Source organism: Rhinolophus sinicus, chromosome 15 (genome assembly GCF_057876585.1).
Source record: "Rhinolophus sinicus isolate RSI-liver-muscle chromosome 15, RSI-T2T, whole genome shotgun sequence".
NCBI lineage: Eukaryota > Metazoa > Chordata > Mammalia > Chiroptera > Rhinolophidae > Rhinolophus > Rhinolophus sinicus.
The window spans coordinates 96,221,472-96,244,037 of record NC_142515.1 but is presented as its reverse complement, the minus strand read 5'-3'; the positions used below and the strand labels follow the sequence as shown (position 1 = coordinate 96,244,037).

The following is a 22,566-nucleotide window of genomic DNA, read 5'->3' as shown; positions in this document are numbered from 1 at the left end:
TTGCAGACCTCAACATGCTCCTTAAAGTCTCAAAACATGGACCCAATGATTTTCATTAATAGAAATGTTGATGCTGCATTATCTGCTTACAAACAAATCTGATAAAAACAAAACAATACACCATGGGCATATTTCTGAACAGTGACACCTTCTCAAAAGCCTCAGGCAGGTCCTTCAGGTGTTCCAGAGGAAAGCAGTGTTATCACAGGAGACGACAGCTCCATGCGTGTTAGTGCCACTGAAGACCTTCCAGGGAGACAGGATGTGGAGGCGGAGACAGTGATATTGGTGATCCCGACCCTGTGAAGGCCTGGGCTAAGATGTGCTTACTTTTTAACAAAATAGAAAAAAGCTTATAAAGATATAAAGAAAATATTTCTGTAGAACTATGCAATGTGTTTGTGTTTTAAGATAAGTGTTATTACAAGAGTAAAAAGTTAAGAACATTAAAGTTTACAAAGTAAAAAGGTCAATTTTTATTTTTGAATTTTCAAAAATAACTCCCTAAAAAATATTTTTAAATTTAGTGGAGCCTACGTGTCCAGTGTTTGTAGCCGAGAGTAGTGTACAGTATGTTCTCGGGCTTCACTCACTCACCGACTCACCCAGAGCACCTTCCAGTCCCGCAAGCTCCATTCACGGTAAGTGCCCAATAAGGTGTATCACGTACACAGATATTTACCAGTTATTATTGCCTACAGTATTCAGTACAGTAACATGTTTGTAGCCTAGGAGCAATAGGCTACACCATGTAGGTTCGGGGGTAGTAAGCTATACACAGGTGTGTAGTAGGCAATGTCATCTAGGTTTGTGTAACCACACTGTTTGCACAAGGATGAAATCACCTACAATGTATTTCTCAGAACATATACCCATCATTAAGTGGTGCATGTGTGTAATACTTGTTAGCATTTGACTTAAAAAGCTAATAAAATATTTCTATGAAACAACAGAGGCATTCCTTTAACCAAAAAAATGCACATACTTTTAATCACACATCATCAAACATAAATGAAAACATTGAAGAAATGCATGCAGCTACAAGTAACAGGAAACACCCAACCACAGTTTTCCTGACATGAGGGTGATTTTTCTCGCATGGAAGGCCCAGGTCAAGGCAGCCAGTGTACAAATGCAGCAGAGAAACAAACTCCCATGCCATTCTTTCTGACGGCAGCATTGTAGAGGTGTTGGTGAATCAAGAAAACATACTCACCAGCACTGTTAACAGCATAGGTGTTTCCTGTAAAAATTAGACCTCATATCGATACAATCTAGAGAAGACGGGACTCAGACAATACTCCCAAGCACAAAAGTCTGATTTAGCTTCCTGGTGGACACAAGACGGCTGACAGAAAAATCCACACCGATGGGTCTTTTATGTGGCAGTTCTGAAGACATCAGAGGAAATCTACACTTCTCAAAAATGGGTATTAAGCAGTTGCTGGTGGTTTTGAGGACAGTCTTGACTGTAAGTGCAAAGACTCAGGACAATGGGCTAGAAGCTGATGTTTCAAAGCTCCTGTGTATCTGCTTCCCCACCCCCCATTGTGGCTCCTAAATCTGACTAATGCCTTCTTTGTTTTTGCCTTCCAAATCTCATGCAAGTGAGGCTATTAATGAATTCTAACATGGACCACAAAAGGCATGGATTCTGGAAAATCTAGTTCCTAACATTACCCACAGGGGACTATCTCCAGCTCCAGATTTTGTTACCCTGTCGCAGCTCCCTCTTCTTAAATCAATGTCTGTTCAGGAAATAACAGTCAGCAAAGAAAAAGCAAAGGCCCAAATATAAAAATAGTTAATTTACATGAAAATATGGTTTTTCATTAATTTGTCATACAAAGTATTACAATTGTTTACACATATGGAAAACGGAAAGAGGCACTTATACCTGTCATCTAAAAAAGGAGCTTTGTCAGTAAGAAAAGTAGTACATATATAATGAACTATGGCTGTCCAAGAACTGTCACAAGGCCAGTAGGAAAATACCACTCTGTTAAATTTCAATGGTTCCTTAACACAAAACAAATAAAACATTATAAAACAATTGCATTTTAGAAATGCCCTTCAAACAAGCTACAAAATAGAAAAAATATTAACTGTTTTAAGGAAAAAGCACTAACCTATCAATCTTAGGTACTATTGTTGAATTTAGGTACTTACAGAATTTTCTCACCTCAATATTCATTTCTGAAAGTAATCAGTAGAAATCCACATTCCAATTATGTACTTTAAAATAAAAACTTGATAAAAGCAATACATTTACAACTTTACTAACAACCACTTCATGCTGAAAGTTGTCTGGAACATTACAAATGGGTTAATTTCTATCAAGTTTTCTCATGTTCTTTATATTTCTCTTTGGTGGGAGTTCACACGTAAGGCTGTGAGCCAACTGAACTCTTTCCCACACAGTTTACATTCATGTTTTACCCAGTGAGTCCTTTCATGTCTTTGGCAGGAACTGGGATATTTAAAGTCTTTCCACGTTCTTTACATTATATGATGTCTCTCCAGTGTGCACTCTTGCATCTTCAAGTGGTTGTGTGACAAATAAAGGCTTTACCACAATGTTTGCATTCATAGAATTTCCTCCAGTGTTGAGTTTTGTGTATTTAAAAACCTAGATGAGAAATGAAAGCTCTACGACATTGCTTACATTCATAGGGTTTCTCTCCTGCAATTTCTTTCATGTCTTCAAAAACTAGTATCTGAAGTTTCTCCAAATCTTACATTCATAGGGCTTCCCTCATGTATGAATTCTTGTTTCTAAGCAATTGTAAGCTCTATAGGCTTTACCACCCTGCTTATATTCATAGGGTTTCTCTCATGACTTCTTTCATGTTTTTGGAGGGAAAAGTAAAACCTGAAGGCTTTACCACATTGTTTACATTCACAGTCTCTCTCCAGTGTGCAGTCTCATGTCTTTTTAACCTGTTTATGGAAGAAGGCTTTCCCACATTCCTGGCATTTATAGGGTTTTTCTCCAGTATGAGTTCTTTTATGATTGTGGAGGGAACCATAACATCTGAAGACTTTACCACATTGTTGACATTCATAGGGTTTCTCTCCAGTGTGTCGTCTCATGTGTACTTTTAAGGTTTGCTTATAGGAGAGGGCTTTCCCACAGTCTTTACATTCATAGGGTTTCTCTCCCGTGTGAGTCCTTTCATGTATCCGAAATGAACTGGGAGAAATAAACACTTTCCCACATTCCTTACATTTATACGGACCATCTCCAGTGTGACTGATCACGTATACTTGAAGACATGACAGATAACTAAAGGCTTTCCCACATTCTTTACATTCATAAAATTTCTCCCCAGTGTGAGTTCTTTCATGTTTTTGACGAGAACTGGGGCAACTGAACGCTTTACCACATTGCTTACGTTCATACTGTGTCTCTCCTGTGTGAGTTCTTTCATGTGTTTGAAAAGTATACTTATATCTATAGGCTTTACCACATTGTTTACATTCATAGGGTTTCTCTCCAGTGTGCAGTCTCATGTGTACTTTTAAGGTTTGCTTGCAGGAGAGGGCTTTCCCACATTCCTGGCATTCATAGGGTTTCTCTCCGATATGAGTTAATTTATTATTTCGGAGGGAATCATAACATCTATAGGCTTTGCCACATTGTTGACATTCATAGGGTTTCTCTCCGGTGTGTAGTCTCATGTGTATTTTTTAAGGCATAGTGACGAGAAAAGGCTCTCCCACATTCCTTGCATTCATAGGGTTTCTCTCCAGTGTGAGTTCTTTCATGTCTTTGAATAGAACTGGGAGAAATGAATGCTTTCTTACATTCCTTACATTTATAAGGTCCTTCTCCAGTGTGATTGATCATGTGTATGCGAAAGCTTGAGCGATCACCAAAGACTTTCCCACATTCCTTACATGCATAATGCTTCTCCCTAGTGTGAGTTCTTTCATGTTTTTTATGAGAACCAGGATGACGATAGGCTTTACCACATTGCTTACATTCATACCATTTCTCTCCTGTGTGAGTTCTTCCATGTGTTTCTAAGGAACTGCAATCTGTGTAGGCTTTTCCACATTCCTTACATTTAGTTTTTCTCTCCATTGTGATTTCTTTCATCAAAAAATTGGAGATAACTGAAAGCTTTATCACATTTCTTACATTTATATGGCTTCTCTTTGTATTTGTGATACTCATATGGTTTGTGCCCAGGGATGTATCTATTAAGGAATGAATGATGCATGAAGATGCTTCCACATGCACTAGATTCGTGTACTTTTATTCCAGTGGTTTCTTTCAGATTCATATTGGAAATAAGGCTGAAGTGTTCTCCATACTGATTACCCTCTTTACTTTCATAGAGTCTCTCTACCCTATGACTTCTGTAAAAAAATGAGAAGTACAGTATTAATGATTTCATTAACAATTTCATATTAATTGTAGAGTATTTAAACTACCTTTTTATAATTTATATCAAAACTGTACATTTTCTGCTTTGAATTGTTTAAAGTTGAATATAAGGAATGCTTTGCAAGAGGACTTCATCCTTGCTATCATCAAAACAGTAATATTCATATGTAAAATTTATTGATACTATTTTGAAATGAGTGATTTTGAAAATACTATTTTGACATTAATCATCTAATGTCACACATAAGAAAGTATTTTTGGTAAAAATTTTCTAAGTATAACTAAATTTGAAACAAAGGTTATGGTTTTGTTTCCTTCTCTTAAAATTTAATAACAAAAGGATTCTTACATGAGCCACTACTTTTTATTATGAGTGTGACTTACTTTAGTTTTCTCCCTTTGTTTTTGTACTGATCATCAATGTCATGATCATCCGATTTTCCCCCTAAAATAAAGATTAAAAACAAAACAAAACAAAAAAACATTAGAGAGAAATGGATTAGATTCTAGGCAGAATTTTAGCCATTGTCATACCTAGTTTACTTACCAATGTTCTACCTTTCCACTATCTAATTCTTAGAAAAATGTTGATGAGCAAGAAACACTTGTCTTCTAATTGACGAAGTGTAGGTAACTTGTCATCCTTACCTACTGAGGCCAGGTTCCTAAAGGTTTCTCGCATCAGATCTCTGTAGAGTGTCTTCTGTGAAAAATCCAGTAAGACCCATTCCTCCAGGGTGAAGGTCACGGCCACATCCTCAAAGGCCACTGAGTCCTAAAACACCCAACATATGTGTACAGTAGGATGTGTAAGACTGACAATAGGGGATATCGATACTTTATTTTTATGAAGATCACGTATAATTCTGATGTGTCCAAACATTTATTCTGTAACTGATCATCCGAAATTTACTCCCTATTCCACACTTACTTCCTCATACATTAACAGCATCATGAACACATGGAAATTGCTTACACACTTTTACGGTGATCACATTAAATCTCCCAATGGCAGGGTCCACAGCATGTTGGAAAATGACTGAAATGTTATACAAATGAAACAACTATTTTAATAGCATCAATATTTTGTAAGAAAAACTCTCATCTACTTATTACCCACCATTGTCAGCCCTCGATGAGGCAGAGGGTCAAATCTACATGTACTAATCAGTAAAAACAGAGTGAAGAACTAAATGCTTTTTCCTCCATTCTGATCACCACACATAAGAGTTCAGGAAGGCTGTGGAAATCCAACTTTTAATAAGATCCAGCTGGCTATATTGTCCCTGAAGTACTCCAGGCCTTTGGAAGTAGTCAGATGCAGTAGGCAGAATTCTTGTAGGAAGTATAGCTTTTAACTTGTATAATATGTATCATGGACTGCTTTTCCTTTCTCTACTTTGATGGGCTAGAAAGTTAACTAAAACACACAGTTCAGACACTAGGAAGAAGGAGTGAAAACAGACCACAAAATCCCTATGCTCATATGCCTCAGGGCTGCTTAGAGCCAATTTTGGGCACACATAGTGACACATTTGCCAGAAGAGCTCTTTATGGCACAAAAACACTGTGCCCTGTGACATGGTGACCTTGAGGAACAGTTTAAAGTTTCTGATTGCAATTGCGTTCACTGAAAATCACAATGGTGAATTTGCCTATGAGTATAACATATGAAGGACTCAGCAGTGCTTTCCTCCAAAAGAACATAAAATCTCCATATTCATATTTGTAGGAGAAATTGTTTCCCCACCAGCCACCTGAGTCTGCATTCCCAATTTCTCAAATTCCCAAGCTCCTCTGTGGAATAATGGAGCATGATATCGTGACCTCTCAGCATATCAATCCCTTAACTGATGACACTGCACACGACTAATAGTGTATGAAGGGTCTATTACTCCCATAATTGAGGAAAGCAAGGCAGGCCTCTCCAGCAGTCATGAAATGGCTCAAGAAAGTATGGAAAGATGTGGGGACTTTTTGTAAAATTGAGATTAGGGGTGGGTTAGAGTGAGGGCTCACACACGAGAGCAGGATCTTACGAGGACTGAATCTTTCACCACCACCAAAGGAAGGGGCACCAAGGCACTCTCATTACTTTGTATAGATGTGGATGATAGAGGAATGAGGAGGGTTGGAACGGTAAAGCTATTATCTATCAATCATCAATAACTGGGGCAGAGAATTCAGTTTCTGGTCTGGTATTTAAGAAACTTGGAAGCCATCATTCCCAACCTCATCAGGGAAAAAAAAGAGAGAGCAAGAAAACCTGAAAGAAACAACTCTTCTTAGACCCATAAGAACACTGAGGTCATAGGCAAATGACTCTCTTCAAAACTAGAAAACAAGAGTGATGTCATAGGAATGGTGGCAGCGAGGTGGACTTCTTGAGTTCTCCTCCGGAGCTTACCACAAATTGAACATCTATAACCCATCAAAGGACTCTCTGCTCCTCACACAGAACAGCTAAGAGACTAGTATGAGGGTTACTTGAAGGTGGACAAATTGGGAGAGCAGGGAAAGAGGGAAGGGAGAGGAGTGGAGACGGAGACACAGGGGGTCCCAGGACAGAACAGAGACCACAAAAGCCAGGAGGTGGGCTCTTTCCCTGCAACCCACAGCTGATCTCTCCCACCGAGAGAGCAGCATATCCAGCATTTGAGGCAGTAACCTCAGCTAAGACCTCCAGCTGGGCCCTGGGTCAGACAAAGGACGTAAACGCCATACCTGGGCCCCTCCCCCCACTCTCCCAATCCTACTCCTGCCCTTCCATGAGCAGTAATGTCAGATTACAGAGGAGCCATAGTGCTCAGGATCTGGGAAGACCCAGCAGCTCTGACCCAGGGAAGAGGCTCGTAAGAGTGTGATACTACTTGGCTGGGAGAGTGAAGACTCCTCCATCCCCAGCCCCCACCTTTCTGGTCTGCCTAGGGCAGGGCAATTACAACTGCTGAGACACTCCCAGGGATCAGCAGTAGGTGGCAGACGCAGCTCTGGGCTTTCAGCAGCTCAGATATCTCCCGCCCGCCACACACACACACACACACACACACACACACACACACACATGGAAGAAGTTCCCTAAGACTCAGGAGAACTGGGCACCAGGCTGATTGTGTCACTCTCAGTGCACATATATGCAGGCAAGTGCAGAAACTGCACTGACTTTGTACAAACTACCATACAGACCTCTTAGACCCACTCATCCAAATCTGCAGTCCCAAGGTCACTCTGGGCACCAGGTGACCGGCTCTGCCTGCACAATACGCAGAAGACTCTTTGGTACAGCAGAGGACAACCTGGAGATTACTTGGTAGGCTTAAGCCAAGACTAGCGCTGCTTTTTTTGTTTTATTTTGTTTTTATATCTTTGATATTTTTGCCTGTGTTGAGTGTGGGTTATCGGTTGTTTTTACATGTGAATGTATTTGGTTTCTTCTTTGTTGTTGTTGTTGTGCTTGGTGATTTGCTTTGTTGTGAAGTTGCCCTACACCACGGCCCAGCTCAAGAGGCATAAGATTCAACACACCCAGAGACCAACTCCAGACCAAACCAGAGTACTACCGCGTTTGACCTACAAGTGACACACCCAGAGGGAATTCGCTACAGGCACAAGAGCCCATAGAGGCCAAGTCTCATTTAAGCGGTCAACCCTCACACAGCAGAACATCCTGCTGTGGGCAGAGCCAAGTCTCACAACTAGTCAGCCTAGGAGTCAATCCCACTTACTCACAAGCTAAAAGCAATTAAAAATCAACTTTAACAGGACAATATACACAACACAAGAGTCACCTTTGGAGCACATGCAGAGGAGAAAAGGAAGTGGTGCAAGTCAAATATAAAGGACACATACCACATAAGATAACCCAGCAAAAACTAAGAACCCAAAGGGATCTACCTAATACATCAAAGCAAACACAGAGACTCAGACAGAATGGGGAAACAAAGAAACATGTCCCAAATAAAAGAACAGAAGAAACTTCCAGAATTGGAACCAAATGAAATAGAGGTAACCAACCTATCAGAGACAGAGTTCAGAACACTGATGATAAGAATGTTTAAAGAGCTTAGTGACGACATAAAGAAGGATAGAGAAATCATAGTGAACAACCAGTTAGAACTAAAGAATACAATAACTGAAATAAAGAACACACTTGAAGGAATTACCAGCAGGTTACATGAAGCAGAGGATAGAATCAGCGACTTAGAAGACAAGTTAGCAGAGATCACACAGAGAAAATGGTTTAAGAGACCTCTGGGATAACATCAAGCGCAACAGCATGTGCATCATAGGAATACCAGAAGGTGAAGAGAGGAGGCAAGGGATTGAGAACATATTTGAAGTAATAATTTCTGAAAACTTCCCTAACCTGGTGAAGGAAACCGACATACAAGCCCAGGAAGTGCAGAGAGTTCCAACCAGAATAAACCCAAACAGGTCCACACCAAGACATATTCTAATTAAAATGGCAAAGGTTAAAGACAAAGAGAGAATCCTAAAAGCAGCAAGAGAAAGACAGCAGGTTACATACAAGGGAACTCCCATAAGACTATCAAATGACTTTTCTACAGAAACATTGCAGGCCAGGAGGGAGTGGGAGGAGATACTCAAAGTGATGCAAAACAAAGGCCTACAACCTAGATTGCTTTATCCCGCAAGGCTATCATTTAAAATTGAAGGAGAGATACAGAGCTTCCCAGAAAAGAATAAGCTAAAGGAATTTATTAGCACCAAGCCAGCATTGCAGGAAATTTTAAAAGGGCTTCTGTAAACAGAAGAAATATGAAAACAATCTAACTACACATTTAAAAAATGGCAATAACTATGTACCTATCAATAATCACTTTAAATGTAAATGGATTAGATGCTGCAATCAAAAGACATAGGGTGGCTGAGTGGATAAGATAGCAAGACCCTTGTATATCCTGTATACAAGAGACTCACCTCAGATCAAAAGACACACACACAGGCTGAAAGTGAAGGGTTGGAGTAAGATATTTCATGCAAATGGAAATGAGAAAAAAGCTGGAGTTGTGATACTTATATCTGACAAAACAGACTTTAAAATGAAGAATATCTTAAATGACACAGATGGGCATTATATAATAATAAAGGGATTGATCCAACAGGAGGACATAACCCTAGTAAACATCTATGCACCCAACATAGGAGCACCTAAATATATAAAACAGATATTGGCTGACATAAAGACAGAGATCTACAGTAACATTATCATAATAGGGGCCTTCAACACACCTCTTACAACAAGGGACAGATCTTCCAAACAGAAAATCTATATGGAAACAATGGCCTTAAATGACACATTGGACCACTTGGATTTAATCGATATTTTCAGAGCATTTCACCCCAAAGCTGCGGAATACACGTTCTTCTCAAGCGCACATGGAACATTTTCCAAGATTGACCACATATTAGGCCACAAAACAAGTCTTGATAAGTTCAAGAAAATTGAAACCATACCAACTGTCTTCTCTGACCACAGTGCTATGAAATTAGAAATGAACTACAGGAAAAAAACTGGAAGACACACCAATTCATGGAGGCTGAATAACATGTTACTAAATAATGAATGGGTCAACTATGAGATCAAGGAAAAAATCAAAAGGTATCTCGAGACAAACGAAAATGAAAACACAACAACCCAAAATCTATGGGATGCAGCGAGAGCAGTCCTAAGAGGGAAATTCATAGCATTGCAGGCCTACCTAAAGAAACAAGAAAAATCACTAATCAACAGTTTATCTTCACACTTAAGGGATCTGGAAAAAGAACAGCAAAATAAGCCCAAAGGGAGTACAAAGAAGGAGATAATAAAGATCAGAGTGGAAATAAATGAAATAGAAACCAGAAAAACAATACAAAAGATCAATGAATCCAAGAGTTAGTTTTTAGAGAAGATAAACAAAATCGACAAACCTTTAGCCAGACTCTTCAAAAAAAAGAGAGAACCCAAATTAATACAACCAGAAATCAAAGAGAAGTGACAATGGACACCACAGAAATACAAAAAAAATTTAAGAAATTACTATGAGCAACTATATGCCAACAAATTTGACAATCTGGAAGAAATGGACAATTTTCTAGAAGCATACAACCTTCCAAGGCTAACTCAAGAAGAAACAGAAAACCTGAATACACTGATTACCCCAAGGAAATTGAATCAGTAATCAACAATCTCCCAACAAACAAAATCCCTGGACCAGATGGCTTTACAGGGGAATTTTACAAAACATTCAAAAAAGAATTATCACCTATTCTCCTCAAGCTTTTCCAAAAAATCCAGAAGGAGGGAAGGTTCCCAAACACTTTTTATGAGGCCACTATCACCCTGATCACAAAATCAGAGAAAGACACTACAAAAAAGAAACAACAGGCCGATATCTCTAATGAACATAGATGCAAAAATCCTCAACAAAATATTAGCGAACAGAATTCAGCAATACATTAAAAAGATCATACACCATGACCAAGTGGGATTCATTCCTGGTATGTAAGGGTGGTTCAACATCCGCAAATCAATTAATGTGATACACCACATTAACAAAATGAAAAATAAAAATCACATGATCATATCAATAGATGCAGAAAAAGCATCTGACAAAATCCAGCAGCCATTTTTGATAAAAACCCTTATGAAAGTGGGAATAGAGGGATATCTCAACATAATAAAGGCCATATACGATAAACTAACATCAGCTAACATCATACTCAAAGGGGAAAAGCTAAAACCATTCCCGTTAAGATCAGGAACAAGGCAAGGTTGCCCACTTTCTCCACTTCTATTCAACATAGTGCTAGAAGTTCTAGCCACAGCAATCAGACAAGAAAAAGAAATAAAATGCATCAAAATTGGTAAGAAGGAAGTAAAATTGTCATTATATGCAGATGACATGATACTATATATAGAGAACCCTAAAGACTCCACCAAGAAACTATTAGAGCTGATAAATGAATTTAGTAAAGTAGCAGGATACAAAATTAATATTCTGAAATCAGTTGCATTTGTATATACCAACAATAAAACATCAGAAGGAGAAATTAAGAAAACAATCCCATTTACAATTGCTTCAAAGACTATAAAATACCTGGGAATAAATTTAACCAAAGAAGTAAAAGATCTGTACTCAGAAAATTATAAGACACTGAAGAGAGAAATTAAAGAAGATACAAATAGATGGAAACACACACCATGTTCATGGATAGGAAGAATTAATATAGTTAAAATGTCCATACTGCCCAAGGCAATATACATATTCAACGCAATTCCCATCAAACTACCAATGACATCTTTCACAGAAATAGAACATATAATCCTAAAATTTACATGGAACCATAAAAGACCCCAGATAGAAGAAATAAATCTTACCATTTGCCACAACATGGATGGACCTAGAGAACATTATGTTAAGTGAAATACGTCAGACAGAGAAAGACAAATACCATGTGATCTCACTTATATGTGGAATCTAAAGAAAAGAATAGATGAATGAACTAATCAGAAACAGTCTCAGAGACACAGAGGAAAAACTGAGGGTTGCTAGATGGGAGGAGGGGTGGGGATGGGGGAAGGTGAGGGGATTAGAAAGCAGTCAATAACCACAAGATTTCCACAGGGTTACGAAAGTTAATCTGGGGAATGTAATCAATAATGTTGTAAAGATTTTATAGGATATCTGATGGACACTTGTCTCGTTAGGGACACCACCTCAGGGAAGATGTAGATGCCTGATCACTGCACTGTACACCTGAAGCTGAACAATAATGAATGTCAACTACAATTTTATATACATATATATTATATATTATATATATATATATATATATATATATATATATATATATATATATTATATATATATTTACAAGAAGTGGAGTACAGCATTAGGAATAGATACAGTGGAAATGTAATGGCTGTGTGCAATGTCAAAGGGACAGTGGATGGGGGTAGGAGGGTTGACACTGTGTGAGGGGTATAAATGATAAATGATAAATGTCTAACTATTAAATTGTTTTGTGCACCTGAAACTAATAAAAAAAAAACTGGAAAAGAAAAAATAAAAATGACATTTTAAAATATGCCCCAAGTTTTCTGTTCTTAATAAGGCCTGTCTGAAAACAGTCTATTTCACCAGAGACTGATGCAAAGACAAAAAGAACAAGACAGAACACAATGTCCAAGGACTGTAGAGCAGTGACAGAAGGTTGAAATACACATGATAAGAATACCCAAAGGAAAAGAAAGAAAGAACTGAAGTCATAATCACTGAGATTCTCCAAAAATTAATCACAGATGGCAAATTGTAGAAGAAGCTCAGAGGACACCAAACATGAAAAAAAACAAAAATGCTCACCAAGTATATCATATTCAAACTAGAGAAAAATGAGAAACAAAGAGACTTTTAAAAAGGCAGAGGGCAAAGCACACCTTACAGAGAAAAAATGTTAGAATTAAATCATACTTCTTTTCCGAAACCATGCAAGCAAAGAGAGAGTGGAGTAAAATATTTAGTTTTAAAAAGGAAAAAAAAAAAAAAAGGCACTCTTCTTGTTTTCAAAACCCAAAAGCTGGTCCTTAGAAAAAAATTAATTTAATAAAACTAATAACTGTTTAGTGTCAAGATAACAGAAAAGAGAGAAGACAAAAAATACTAATATCAGAATTAATAAGAGGGGGAAAGGAACATGAAAAAGGATTTGATAAAATCCAACATCCATTTATAATAACAAACCAGTAATAGAGGGGATCTATCTATTCTTGAGAAAAAACAGCTACATGACACCTGTAGCTAACATCATACTTCATGGTGAGAAACTAGATGCTTTTCTGGTAAGATTCGGAATAGGGCAAGGAGATTTCCTCTCACCGATAACATTCAACATTGTAGTGGAAGCCCTAGCCATGTAATAAGAAAAGAATAGAAAATAAATGGTACACAGAAGCAAGACATAAAACTATCTTTGTTCCATATGACATGACTATTTATGGAAAACATCTGAAAGAACCCACAACAGAGATAACGCCTGAAATTAATAGGAATATAGCAAAATTGAAGGACACACTAGTCAATTGTTTTCCCATAGAACCACACAAATATAGTGAACTGATAGTTGACAAAGGAGTAAAGGAAAATAAAGGCTTGTAAATAAATAGTGCTGAACATAATGGATATCCATATACAAACACGTACAGACCTTGATCTTTTTACAAAAATTAACTCAAAACAGATCATGGATCTAAATGTAAAAGTGAAAAACTCCTAGAAAATAACATACAAGAAAATATAGGTGACTTTGTATTTAATAATGAGTTTTTAGATAAGATACCAAAAAGAATCCATAAAGGAAAAATGTTTTACTTCATTAAAGTGAAAACATGCTCTGTAAAAGGGTTAAGGGAATTAAAAGGGAATAAACAGTCACAGCCTATGAGATTAAAACCTTTTGTAAAACACTTACTAATAAGTGACTACTATTCCAAACACCCAAAAACTCTTAAAGCTCAGCAGTAAGACAAATATTTAAATAAAAATGGGCAAAAGACCTGAACAGACAACTCACCAACAAAAAATACAGAGGGTAAATAAGCAATATGAAAACATGCTCACCACGTCACTGTGGTATTACAAATAAAACAGAGATAGATATCACTACATACTTATGATAGGTTGGCCAGTAAAGGAATACACAGAGTCAGGCAAGTAAAGAAAATTTTATTGTAAGAGGAAGCTGGACCATCTGAGCCAAAAGGACACTGCAGCCCCGAGCGACTGGGTGAGGGGGGTTATAAAGGGGTGGTGCTGACAGGATGGCATTTTTTAACAGAAAATGTTGATTGCCTGCAGGCCAGCAGCTGTGTTTTGTCTTTTCTGTTATCGCAAACATGGCTCTGTCTGCAGGTACAGGCCAACAGATATTTTGTTGTTTTCTTGCAGACATTATCTATTTATCTATATTTCTATATCTACATAGACATTATCTATATTTCTTGCAGAAATCTATTTCTTCCAGGCTTTATCTATAAATCAGGGTCTCTGAAACCTAACAACTTAATCAGATGCTGAAAATTCACAACACTTAGAACAGCAGATACAGTGGAGATGTGAAGCTACAGGTAATCCTCATTCATTGCTGGTGGGAATGCAATTGAGCATTAGAGACAGGAATTTTCTGTCAAGAAAGCCTACACGTGAACGTTTGTAGGGACTTTATTCATATTTGGCAAGATTTAGAATTAAGCTAGATGTCGTTCAAGAGCCGAGTAGATAATCAATTAGTGGTAAATATATACGATGAAATACTATTCAGAAATGAGGTATCAAAGCATAAAAACACACTGAGGAACCTTAAAAGTACTTTGCTAAGTGAAAGATGCTAATCTAACAGGACTTCCACTGTAACCTGATTCTAAGAATAGGACATTGTGGAAAAGAAAACTACGAGCCAATGAAAAGATCTCCGTAAAGGATTTGAGGATGGAAGAAGGGATGAAACAACAGGTGGGGAATAAGGTATTTTTAGGGAAGTGAAACTTCAAAACACAGAAGGAAGGGATACATGTCATTAAACATCCGCCCAAACCCACAGATCCTATAACACAAATGTCAACGCCAATGTTAACTGTGCACTTTAATGCAACAATATTGGCTCAGTAATTGTTAACAAATATACCACAGTCATGCAAGATGTGAAAAATAGTGCAAACTGTGTTGAAACACAGGGGTCAGGTGGGAATTTTGTACTCTCCAAATAATTTTTCAGTAAACCTAACATTGCTCTAAAAACAACTGAAATCTACAGAATACAATCTCATTACAATTCACCCCGATAACTGACTGATGGGTGAAACAGGCCATGTGTCATTCACCTGATCTGACCTTACGTCAATAAGCCAGCCTGGTGCTCTAGGAGCCTGAGAGCAGGAAGGAGGAGAAACGTCCATGGAACGCCGTGTTGGAGAGCGTGCCATCTATATTCTGAGAAGCGCTATGGTCACTGTCAGTGTCTGGAACTCCAAGTGGATGAGGCTTGTCCTGGTTTGAGTCCTGGTATGTAGACTTAGTAATGGATAGACAAGTGTCACCTACATTTATATTCTGGGGATCTGAGTCAAGAGATTCCCAGAGTTCTTTTACCACAAAGTGGCAACTCTTAGACCAAGAGCCTGTGAACATATGCAGGTGGGGACAATTGCGGGCCAGCAGCACAACAACTGCCTGATGCTGGGTGAGCTGTGGCCCTTGGGCTTGGTCCTTCATCAGAAACGTCCCAGTTCAGGGATGAAGAGCAGCAACTCTCCACGGAGCTCCATCATGAACGAATGTGCTCTGTCCTCCTGAAAGCCTGCGCTGCCCACGCTGTGCATTCAGTGAACCCCAGGGAACTCTGTCTGGGGAGTGATGACCTCCTCCAACACCACAGCATTTTTCAGTGGGCTAAACAGAGAAGGTGCCACCCTCCTACAGGTGGCATAAGCCAGAGGGCCAAGATTTGGCTCCATCTGTCACATGGATGTATGCGCAGGAGTCCTAACCTGGTGGGTGCCTTTCCCCAGGCCAAAGGCATAACAGTCATCTCAGCAGAGGGTCACATGCTCAGTGTTGATGAGAGCCTCTGTGTTCAGGAGGTCCCAGTACACGATGATAAAAGCACAAATGGCATATAGAGTGGGGCCTAGTGCAGGTTTTTGTATCAGAAGCCTATGGACAACTCAGGGCCATCATGGGTAACTCCAGGAGGCATGAGAGAAGGTCACTGAAGCCTCAATGGGAAGGAGACTCCAAAGTCACTAACAGGAGTGCCTGTTTTACGGCAATTTAAAAAGTCTAGAGCTTTCTCTCGTAAAGGTGCCCTCAAGATGCGCCAACTTGCCAGTAACAGCATCAATGAGCTCAAGTAAAATTTGCGACAAAGAACTATGTTGCCTCCCAACACCAAAATAATCTAGCAGGTGCTGCCGGTGCTGAGAGGGGCTGTTGAGGGTCAGGAAGGAGCAGCCCTCTGAAAGAACTTTCAGGAACTGAACCAAGGTATTACAACCACACATTATGTGGGGATCAATGGCCCATCCACTTCTTTGTGAGCTCCTTTTTTCACTATTTGTATGTTGTGAATGAATGTGAAACAAATGTCGTCCAAGGAGGACGTCATTAGTGTCATGTCATACCTGTGCTCCTGGAGGAAACTGAATGCAGTTCAGAACCTTCCTGCAGACACTCTGGGATGGCAAGGCTACTGAGGTTCCCTGAGGGGAATGAGGTAAAGGCATGTCATGTCACTTCAGAGGTGAAGGCCAACTGCAGCTGAGAGGCTGCTGACATAGGCACTGAGCAGACCAGACTTGGCCAAATCTATGAGAGCAGAATGTATATCAGTTGCTGAGAGGACGGAAGCAGTAATTTCCTTAATGTTGGGGACTGGGAATAGGGCTATATTTGCTGCAATCCACTGTAAGGTAACATTCATTCTTTCTAAGTTCAAGGACAGACCAAATAAGGCTGCTAAAAGACACATCGGGAATAATCACTTCTTCCTAAATAGGTTTCTTTTAGGAGTTCTCAATTATTCAGGGTCCTGCTTAATTTACACTGGGCCATATTAATAATTATACTGGGCGTGGGGTAAGGTCTGTGGAACCTGACCACACATCGCCAATAAACATGGGTACGAAAAATACTCATCTGCAATGGCTTCTTTTTACATAAAGAAATACTAACAGGATGCTTAAGAAGGGATCAAAACTAGTCATTTTGTCAAGCCAATTTGGAAGTAGTGAAGACTTAATTTAAATTTATGAATGAGTTCAGAGCTTTCCAGCTCACCAATAGATACTTTAGGACAATGGGTGGTATGACAATGAGGAATTTAGGCAAGGTGAGAGGTCTGCTGGTGAAGGTGAAATAGACCTATTTATCCTCTGTGTTGTATTAAAAAATTCCCCTATGACGAGGTAAATTGCTTAAATTTAGTGGATCCCCAGGTATATCTCTAAGTTGACACCTAGTTTGATTACTTCCATGAAGTTTTGTGAATTAGTGCATGACAGATATTAGTATTAATTCAAACCTATGTTGTAGAGGATCAAAAGCCAAGCAGGGACCTTTGTTCTTGTTACGTAAATTCTTTTAGTATATTTTGGATTTGCAATTGGGTCAAATTATGAACCCTTGTTTTAGTACCTTTTGTCTCTTCTCTCCCTCCTGCTGTCCTTCCCATTTTACATATAAGGTCACTGGATATACTTTTGCTGGGAGAAGTTCCTGTCCACCTTGGTATTCATAAAATGTATTCCTCTAGACAGCCTCACATCACTGCCATGAGGGTAACAAGCCTCCTCCATGAACACCGGTTGCTTAATAATTGAGTTTAAATATACTGGGCTTAAAGAGGTTTAAACTAATCCCTTTGCTGTGAGGTTATGGGTGCTGTCCCCCATCACTCAGAGAGTCAGGATCTTTGTTGCAATAGAGACAGGAGCAGCAGTAGCAGTTAATTAAGGGTCCCAGTGAGCCCTCTGGTATGGGGGCGGGGTGTACTCAGCCCACTCTGAAAAAATTGCTCTTTAAGGAGTGAGCATCTGATGGGCTCACCTCATTCACAGGGTACAATCATCCTCATACTTCCCCTAAGATGCCCTCTTATGTTGGCAGGACCCCAGATTCAGTCACACCTTCACTCTGAACACACAGTTAAGTAGATTTCAACCCAAGACATTTACCCAGGACCACTGTAAGGAGGGCCCCATTCCCATACTCCTGCTCCCAAAGGACAAAAAATTACCCACTCAGAGACCTCTGCATACAGACCCCAGGCTGGGTGGGTCCACAATACAGCGCAGGGCAGCACAGCTCACAGGAGGGCTCCCCAGCGAGCAGCAGCTCCCAGTGCAGGAGCCTCCAGGCTTCTCATCAGCCTGACAGGTAAGAAACAGGAGGGGGAGTGGGAAGGGTGGGGCTTAGTGTCAGGAGTGAAACATCAAATATGTGAAGCCTGAACATTCATTACAAGAACAAACATTGGTAAGAAAAACAGGCATTTGCAATGGCTTGTGTTTATATAAAGAAACACTAATAGGATGAGGAACAAGTGTTCAAACCTGGTTATTTGAGGGTGAACAGAGTAAGAGCACAGGAGTGGAGCAGAATATGTGGGCAGAGTCTTGTTAGGAATATTTTTAACCTTCTATTTACAATTTATTTAAAATAAGAGAAATTTATATACACCACATTTTCCTATGCTTAACGTTTTTAATTCACCTTTGCTCTTTAAAATTAACTTTAAATTTTCTAAATAGGAAACCGCTCCAAGATTTAATCCTTTAGACATTAACGAATATAAAACCAGACAATAAAATATTTACTCTTTCTAACTAAAATGACAAGGTATATAATAGTTTGTCCCTCCACTATACAGTATATCACACTGGAGATATTTTTAGAAATTAGTTGCTTATTAGTGCACTAGGGGTTTGCAAGGAAGCCCTGCAAAGGACTAGGAATTACAAAGATTTACATAAGCTTTGAGATGTTTTCCTCATATCAATAAAAGTAGAAGTTCAACTGCTTTTTCCTCACATCCATTCAAATAAATTAGGAATAATATAGCCTCTTAAATGTCAAAGTAGTCTAAGGAGAGGCACAAACAATCATGAACTAAAAATGGAAAAAGCACCCAAGAACTTAAATACACCCATCTCACATCTTCAGGTTTTCTTGCCTAATGAAAAAAATAGTATTTATTTTCACAATTTTCTTGCCTTATATCTTATCTCTCAATCAACTTACATATTAAAAGCCCAGGTGCTAATGGACACTAAAATCAAGGAGCTGAAATAGTCAATGGAGAAAGAAATCCAATGAAAAGAAACACTAATATTGTAATCAAAACAGATAAGCAGCCTGCTAACCCACAGTTAAGAAGAAAAACCCACATTCAGAAAATTAAACACATCCACAAACTTGGGGTCTAAACACCCCCAATTGAGACAGAACCCCTGGAATGGGTCAGTCCCTGGGGAAGGAGGGAGGGACACCCAAGCAGCTCCAGTAATGGATTCTGGGAGCTACACACACACCCGCTCCTGTAAGCATGGAAGTGCTCCCTCCCCCAGGCTTCCATTCTCAGTGAGAAAACTCGCAGCCTGATTCAGTTTAAGTTCTGACCCACATGAACTCCCCAATTCACAAACCTTTTGTCCACGAGACACAACACACGATGTTCACAGACTTCCTCAAAGTTCATGAATTGTACTATGAGTGCACCTACACTGTGGATGCAAAACTCAAAAATAAGGTCTAAAAATGTCTAAGCCTAAGAATTCACCTCAGAAAGGACATCATCCCCCCTCCCCAAAAAAACACATGTACCTGCACCCCCAGCTCTCCTGGGCTGCAGCTTTTCTCAGAGTAAAGGCCCCTCCACGCTGGGTGTGAGCAGGAAGGACACCTGCAGGGGAGGCTCCCCAGGAAGAACCACTGGGCCTTCAAGTACTTCCCTTTGCAGGTCAAGGGGCTTTAGCCTGAGTCACTGACCACAGGCCTGTGTGTCCCAGTGTAGTTGCTCTAGACCACAACTGGTATTTTAAATACCACAAAATCCGTGTTTGAACAATCCAGCAAAATCACTTAAATCCAGCCTTCAAGTGGAAAAAGAGGGGAAAAAATTGTAAGGCACTTTGCTAGCTCAACAAGAAAACCTCAAGTATCTATTCCTTTCAGAAAAAAAGATTTCAGTCAAATTTATTTCCATGGCAAAAGGTTGGTTTTAAATAATTAATCATACTTGAACACTTCTGGTCTACAAGTCTAAGCCCTGGAATTTTATTTGAAAACACCCAAAAGTAAAGAACAGACCTCAGAAACTCACTATACACGCTGAGGGGAAGAAAATAGTGAAACCATGATTGTTAGCAAATGAGTGGGTAATACTGGAATTTTTTTTTTCCTAAAATTCATCTTTTTCTTGCCTGTTTGGAAACACTGTCTTTGAAGCTCTATCGACCAAATACATTTTACCCTTACTGAAAAACGGAGACTTAAATAAGTGAGTAAACCTTTTCAAGGTGACAAGCGCAAGGAGTGGCAGTGCTGACAGGAGAGATAACCCAGGAAAGCTTCCCAAGTGGAGCCTCCACCCAAAGGACTTCCCATAGGACATCTGTGCCCAGGGCAGGTCCTGTGGGAGAGGAAGGGGATTTTCATGCAAAGTAGTTCCAGGTGGGTATTTTCTGATTTCTCTCCTGTAAAATACACACAAATATAATCTTTAAAAATGAGCCACCCATGGCTCGGGGCAAAATGACAGTTAAAATATCAGGTCTGTTTGAAATGCACTCAGGACAAACAGTTGATAATGACGCTGTGAATCACTGAAGGCAAGTTGGCTTTAAGAATTCAGGAGGGATCTGGAAATTTAGAAACTTATTGCCAGTCTGGAGAAGAGCTAAGCTGGGGGGATAGGATGTCATGCAGGGTGTCATGTGGAGTCTCTGGTCCAGCTCCCCACATAAGACCGCAGGACATGGTGAAGCCAAAAAGGAACACCCACGGAGCCATAGATAGGGGAGTCATAACACTATAGTCACGCTGGGGGCTGGATTGGAGACACAGGAAGCAGGAGCCACAGGATCCACAACCTGCTGTCCTCTTCTCTCTTTGCCAACCCACCCACCTTGCTAGCCGCAATCCTCAATCCACGCTTGCCAACCACCATCTTCTTGCTAGCCCCCATTTGCTGCTAGCATAGCCACAGCAGTTATGTTAGTGGCCAATGGCTCACTGGTTACAGCTGACGGCCAACTAGCCACAGCTGATGGCCATCCAATCACAGTTGATGGCCATTTACTACCTGAGTCAGTACCTTACCATGTGAGGCCGAGAGCCTGGAAACCGCACTCCTGGCTCTGTCCCCACACAGGGTCAAGGATTTGAGCGCCTGTTCCCCCAAATTTGGAAAACTCAGGAGAAAACGGGTCTCATGAGAAAGGAGGGGCTGACAGCCCTACAGACCACAACTCCTCCTACGCACGAACCCCCAGTTACTGAGTCACGATTGTCCCCTGATGACCCTCCCGGTAGTCACTGCACAATCTGGGGAGACGCAGGGCTGTGGGCGCAGAGCTACCCGAAGTCGCGGCGGGCAGCGACGGGTCAGGACGCCCGGGTCCCAGCAGCTGGCTCAGCCCCGACGCTGCGAGCCGGAGGGGACTGAGGTCCCCACGGAACCACCAGCGGACTCGGGTCCACAGACTCCCGAAGTGACAGCGGAGAGGCCGGTCCCGACACCGCGGGTTCCAGCCGTTTGGAACCAGCCCCTTATCCCCGCCTCCGCACCACCCCGCACACTCACCATCTCTAGGTTCCCAGAGTCTCCCTCAGTCCTTCCTGTGATCCCCAAGACCAGTGTAGATCACAGCGTAACAAAGGGTGCGACAAAGGCTGCCGCAGAGCCACCGGAGACCGTTAACGGCACACGACTCCCCCAACTAAACCGAGGAATGAGTGAGAAGTGCACGCGGGAGCTTTGCGGTGCCCCACCCACCTCCAGGAGAAGCGTCCTTGATTGGACAGTGCACAAGACCCGCCTCCGTGTGCCTGGGTGACAGGGGGTGAGAGGAGTCTTGGCTCTTCGGAACCAGCCAGGGCTGGAAGGCAGGAACCTGACTCAGCCTGGCACATTCATTTGCGTTTAAACAGAACTATTCCCTGGCCCGGGGCTGCCTCTATTACCATGTTTCCCCGAAAATAAGACCTAGCCGGACGATCAGCTCTAATGTGTCTTTTGGAGCAAATTTAATATAAGACCTGGTATATTATATATTATACCTGGTCTTATAGTAAAATAAGACTGGGTATTATATTTATTATATATTATATTATTTATATTATATTATATATTATATTATATTATATTATATTATATTATATTATATTATATATTATAAGACCCGGTCTTATTTTACTATAAGGGTCTTATATTAATTTTTGCTCCAAAAGACGCATTAGAGCAGATTGTCCACCTAGGTCTTATTTTCGGGGAAACAGTATTTTTGCCCAGCTCTTTCTTACCACATGGGCACAGGTGTGCACAGGGAATTCCTGATTCAGTTTCCAAATGGAGCAAGTACAGAACTTGAGGGTGGCCCAGGCCACGCACACTGG

At 40.3% G+C, this 22,566-nt stretch overlaps 1 protein-coding gene across 1 annotated transcript; it reads right to left on the bottom strand.

Annotated features, from left to right (window-relative positions):
* Positions 1-630: 630 nt before the first annotated feature.
* On the bottom strand, positions 631-21,901 carry LOC109454376 (uncharacterized). The gene is given in 6 exon segments (XM_074338121.2): positions 631-3,690; positions 3,692-4,076; positions 4,078-4,365; positions 4,778-4,838; positions 5,042-5,168; positions 21,755-21,901. Coding segments are annotated over 6 exon segments (1,629 nt in total). The 5' UTR covers positions 21,758-21,901; the 3' UTR covers positions 631-2,925.
* Between the last annotated feature and the right edge of the window lie 665 nt (positions 21,902-22,566).